This window comes from Aegilops tauschii, chromosome 5 (genome assembly GCF_002575655.3).
Source record: "Aegilops tauschii subsp. strangulata cultivar AL8/78 chromosome 5, Aet v6.0, whole genome shotgun sequence".
In the NCBI taxonomy this organism is placed as follows: Eukaryota; Viridiplantae; Streptophyta; class Magnoliopsida; order Poales; family Poaceae; genus Aegilops; species Aegilops tauschii.
In genome coordinates this window covers 44,011,895-44,016,302 of record NC_053039.3, presented here as the reverse complement: position 1 = coordinate 44,016,302, position 4,408 = coordinate 44,011,895, and the positions used below count along the sequence as shown (strand labels likewise).

Sequence of the window (4,408 nt, the reverse complement as noted above, 5' to 3'; positions counted from 1 at the left end):
CTCGCGGTAGTTGACTGCGCCTCTCATGAAAGCAAAAAAACAAAAAAACACGTTTTTTTTGTTTCTGAGAGACACAGTCGTGCCTCTCGCGAAAGCAAACCTGTGCCTCTTTTGCAAGGAATTCCGTTTTCGAGAAGCATGCATGTGCCTCGCCCCAAAGCAAAAATCGTGCCTCTCGCAAAAGAAAAAAAAACGCGTTTTTGTGCATTTTTTTTTCAAACGTTAAGGAAGACCGGTAAAAAACCAGAAAGTCGAAAAAACCCGTAAAAACAGTTTAAAAGCCGAAAACATGTGCAGAAATATAAAAAATAAATAAGTTTAAAGGGAGCGTCCAGAGCGTGACACGTGGAGGCGGCTGAGAGCGCATCGTCAGTGATTGTTGTGAGGCTCGCGAAGGAGTCCTCGTCAACTAGGTGCTCTCCACCTCCCAATATTGCATACACCAAGTCCATAGACCGCGTGTCCTGAATCGCGCCGGACAGGTGGCCCCTCCGGTATTCCCGGGCCGATAAACCCCGCCTACGCCGCCGCTACCAGCGTCGTCGCCTCGTGCCCTCCGCCTCACCCACCTCGCCTGAATCGGCGCCACACCGTGTACGTTCGCCGCGTCCGCACCACCACGAGCGCGAGCGCGAGCGCGAGACCGATGGCCGTCGCCCCGTCGCCGCAAGCCACGGCGGCCGCCGCCGCCCTCTCCAGGCACAGATCCGCCGCGGTCCCACCAGGTACGCACGCGCCGAGTCCCCTCGACCTCAAAATCTCTCCTCTCCGCGCGCGCGCGCTCTACGATTACGCGAAGCCGCTGACGAATTCGACCGCGCGCAGTGCCGAGGAGCGCGCGGGTGGCCGCCGCGGCGAGGAGGCCGGGCTCGACGCGGGCGCGGGGCGGGCTGGTGGCCCGCGCCGTAGTTGCAGTTACGTTCCTCCGTGATTTTAACTCTCATTCCTTGCCGTGCTGCGTCGCGCGTACTGATTGATTGGTCTGCTTTTCTGCCTTGGCAGGCCAAGGGTGAGGTTGCGAGCTCCGATACGGGCGGGTGAGTTGTGTGCCATCATCTAGTCGTTTTTGTTCTCATTAGCAAGGGTGTGATTGCTCTAGGGAAAGAGAAAAACGTATGAACTGGTTCTAATTGGACAAACAGTTCAGCTTAATTTAGATGTTCCCTGCACCAGATATTGACTACTCCCTTCATATGAATAGATTGCTTGATTTGTGTAGCTGTAATGGGTGCCTGCGCCTTGTTTAATTGACAGAAGATTTATGGCTTTATATAGATGTGAATGTGATGACTGCTATATAGGGAGGGTGGCCTGTTCCTTGCAAACTTCTGTCCGTTCCTGTTCGTGTAGTTGAATTCATATCATGTTTAATGACCCAGCTTATCTGAACCTAAGGAATTCATGTCCCAATTACACTTGATTTTGACTCATCAAACTGTTTGAAGTTTTTATATATCCAATGTTTTGAAAATTCTAAACACTGTTTGTGACCACTTAGACCTTACTTGGTTTTGCAACATGTGGTTACCTTGTCTTTATACTAGCCATATGTGAAGAATCAAAACTAATATAATAAAAATTGTACAAACTTAGGCACAAGAGCTGATGTTAGTAAGTAATATGCGTGAATATGCAAATATAAAGATATCTGCTTAAAAATTTGCTGTCATCCATTTGCGAGTGGAGAACAAGGTTTAACTTGCTTGGGTTTAAAATTGAAGATGGATGTAGGAATTTGTTGCAAACAACTTCTTGATACTTCTCTGAAGCCGTCAGTTCTGGCTTGTAACAAGCAAAAAGGAGGCAGATTATTATCCATTTAAATCCATACACATGCCCTATCAGTTGGTGGGGGAAAATTGGACACTATATGTTGCAGATGCAAGTAATATAAACTCTGAATCCATCAAATTACCTGCTTCCGAATTGACTAAATACTGTCTCACCTTCCTCGGGTAAACTAACCAGTCTTCCCACATTATCAGCAGTGAATCTACTATGGTTAGTGTAAGTTCCATTACAAGATGGTAAGTATTATACTGCTTGAATAATTAAATTAATGAATGCTGCAGTTCTGTTACCTATATGCAGATATGACATATACATGTTGCATTTTATCAGTGAAGGATGAGTTTGCACTTATTATACCATACCTATCATTCTGCCTGTCGGAAAATGCCTGACTGATTATCCTTTTGTTCTGTTTAGTCATGAGGTTTTGATGTTTGAGGCCCTTCGTGAAGCCATGATAGAGGAGATGACTTTGGATCCAACAGTGTGCATGATTGGTGAAGATGTCGGTGACTATGGAGGTTCATACAAGGTATCCAAAGGCTTGTCTGAGATGTTTGGAGACCTCCGTGTCCTTGATACCCCTATCGCTGAGAATTCTTTTACCGGTATGGGAATCGGAGCAGCAATGAAGGGGCTCAGGCCAGTTGTTGAAGGCATGAACATGGGTTTCCTTCTCCTTGCCTACAACCAAATCTCAAACAACTGTGGTATGCTTCCTTATACCTCGGGCGGCCAGTTCAAAATCCCAATCGTCATCCGAGGCCCTGGCGGTGTTGGTCGTCAGCTTGGTGCGGAGCATTCACAACGCCTTGAGTCCTACTTCCAGTCTATCCCGGGCATTCAAATGGTCGCATGCTCTACCCCTTACAATGCGAAGGGCCTTCTGAAGGCTGCCATAAGGAGCGATAACCCTGTGGTGCTGTTCGAGCATGTCCTCCTGTACAACCTGAAGGAGAAGATCCCCGACGAGGAATACATCTGCTGCCTGGAGGAGGCCGAGATGGTGCGTCCAGGCTCGCAGCTGACCATCCTGACATACTCCCGCATGAGGTACCACGTGATGCAGGCCGTCAAGACCTTGGTGAACAAGGGGTACGACCCGGAGGTGATCGACATCAGGTCGCTGAAGCCGTTCGACCTGCACACCATCGGGAACTCCATCAAGAAGACCCACCGCGTGCTGATCGTGGAGGAGTGCATGCGGACGGGCGGCATCGGCGCCAGCCTGAGGTCGGCCATCATCGATAACTTCTGGGACGAGCTGGATGCTCGCCCCGTGTGCCTGTCGTCGCAGGACGTTCCGACCCCGTACGCCGCGACCCTGGAGGACGCGACCGTCGTGCAGCCCGCGCAGATCGTGGCCGCGGTGGAGGAGATCTGTCAATCGTAACGCTGTCATGAGTTAGGTGTTCCGGGGATTCAGAAGCAGCGCGCGTGTCCAGTTTGTTTTTTTGTCGTGTAATTAGTGGATTTCGTCATACTGGGAAGACTTAACTGTACCGTTAGTTGTTGTTTGTTGGCCCATCTGCCTATTCTATGTAAGCTGTGATGCTCCTGGGTTTTGATCATCTTTCTGCTTGGTCGGTGGTGGACGTATGCTGCTGTTATTCATTTACCACTACACTAGTAATATTTGTTTTACTGATTTCACTCTGGACATCACATAGAAGCTAGCTAGCAGTGTTGGTGCCATTTGCCATTTATTTACCATGTACCCCCTCTGTAAACATCTTATACTCCCTCCATTCTTAAATATTTGTCTTTTTAGAGATTTCAAATGGACTACCAGATAACGGATGTATATAGACATATTTTAGAGTGTAGATTCACTCATACTGTTCCGTATGTAGTCACTTGTTGAAATCTCTAGAAAGACAAATATTTAGAAACGGAGGAAGTATTTGTTTACAGAGAATATGTATGATTTGTTTTACGGAGAGTATGTATGATGAGTCCTTGTTCTTGTGTAGTGATGGTGGCCGGCTCCGTTGGATGGATGAGCACTGCATAGCTCAGCAATGTTGACGCCACTTGCCATGCGTGTATGATGAGTTCCAAAGAAGTGGTGGCTGGCAATGTTGGATGAGCGCTGCACAGTAGATGCAGCCAGGGCTCATACCTATCTTGTGCGTGTGCGCATCCTGGAGCAGCCCCGGAGGACAGGAGGTCAGGAGTTCACACGCTTCAAACAGAGCGAGTTGCTTGCTCCAACTAGTCAGTCCGTTGTTCTCTTGTGGTTTGGCCGCAGCTTGCTCAGCAGAGTAGAATAGGAAGAGGAGCATCGGGGCAGGCAAGGCTGGATTTGCAAATCTGGGAGAGGTGCAATGCAATGCCATCGTTTCCATTTTCACCCCAGTGGCTCGCTCATTGGCCGGGCCGGACAGCATATCGTGGCACAGGGCGGGAAACGTACCCTCACTCACTCACTCACTCACTCACTCACCGGCCTAGGCCTGTAAAGTAAAGCACCAGCCACGCCACGCATGGTACGGCGGTGGCGAGGCGTCCTTGCCATTTCCCAGAGTAGGAGCTGCCCGTCGTGGGCTGCTTCGCCATATGTGGGCATGGTTCCAGGACGTACGCCCACGGGTCCTTCACTAGTCACCTCAGGTCG

At 49.4% G+C, this 4,408-nt stretch overlaps 1 protein-coding gene across 1 annotated transcript; it reads left to right on the top strand.

The window, feature by feature from the left end:
* Nucleotides 1-459: 459 nt before the first annotated feature.
* On the top strand, nt 460-3,362 carry LOC109781787 (pyruvate dehydrogenase E1 component subunit beta-3, chloroplastic). The gene is made up of 4 exons (XM_020340391.4): nt 460-725; nt 826-914; nt 1,003-1,037; nt 2,209-3,362. Exons 1-4 carry the CDS (start codon nt 647-649, stop codon nt 3,182-3,184), a joined length of 1,179 nt encoding a protein of 392 aa, XP_020195980.1. The 5' UTR covers nt 460-646; the 3' UTR covers nt 3,185-3,362.
* The last annotated feature ends 1,046 nt before the right edge of the window (nt 3,363-4,408 follow it).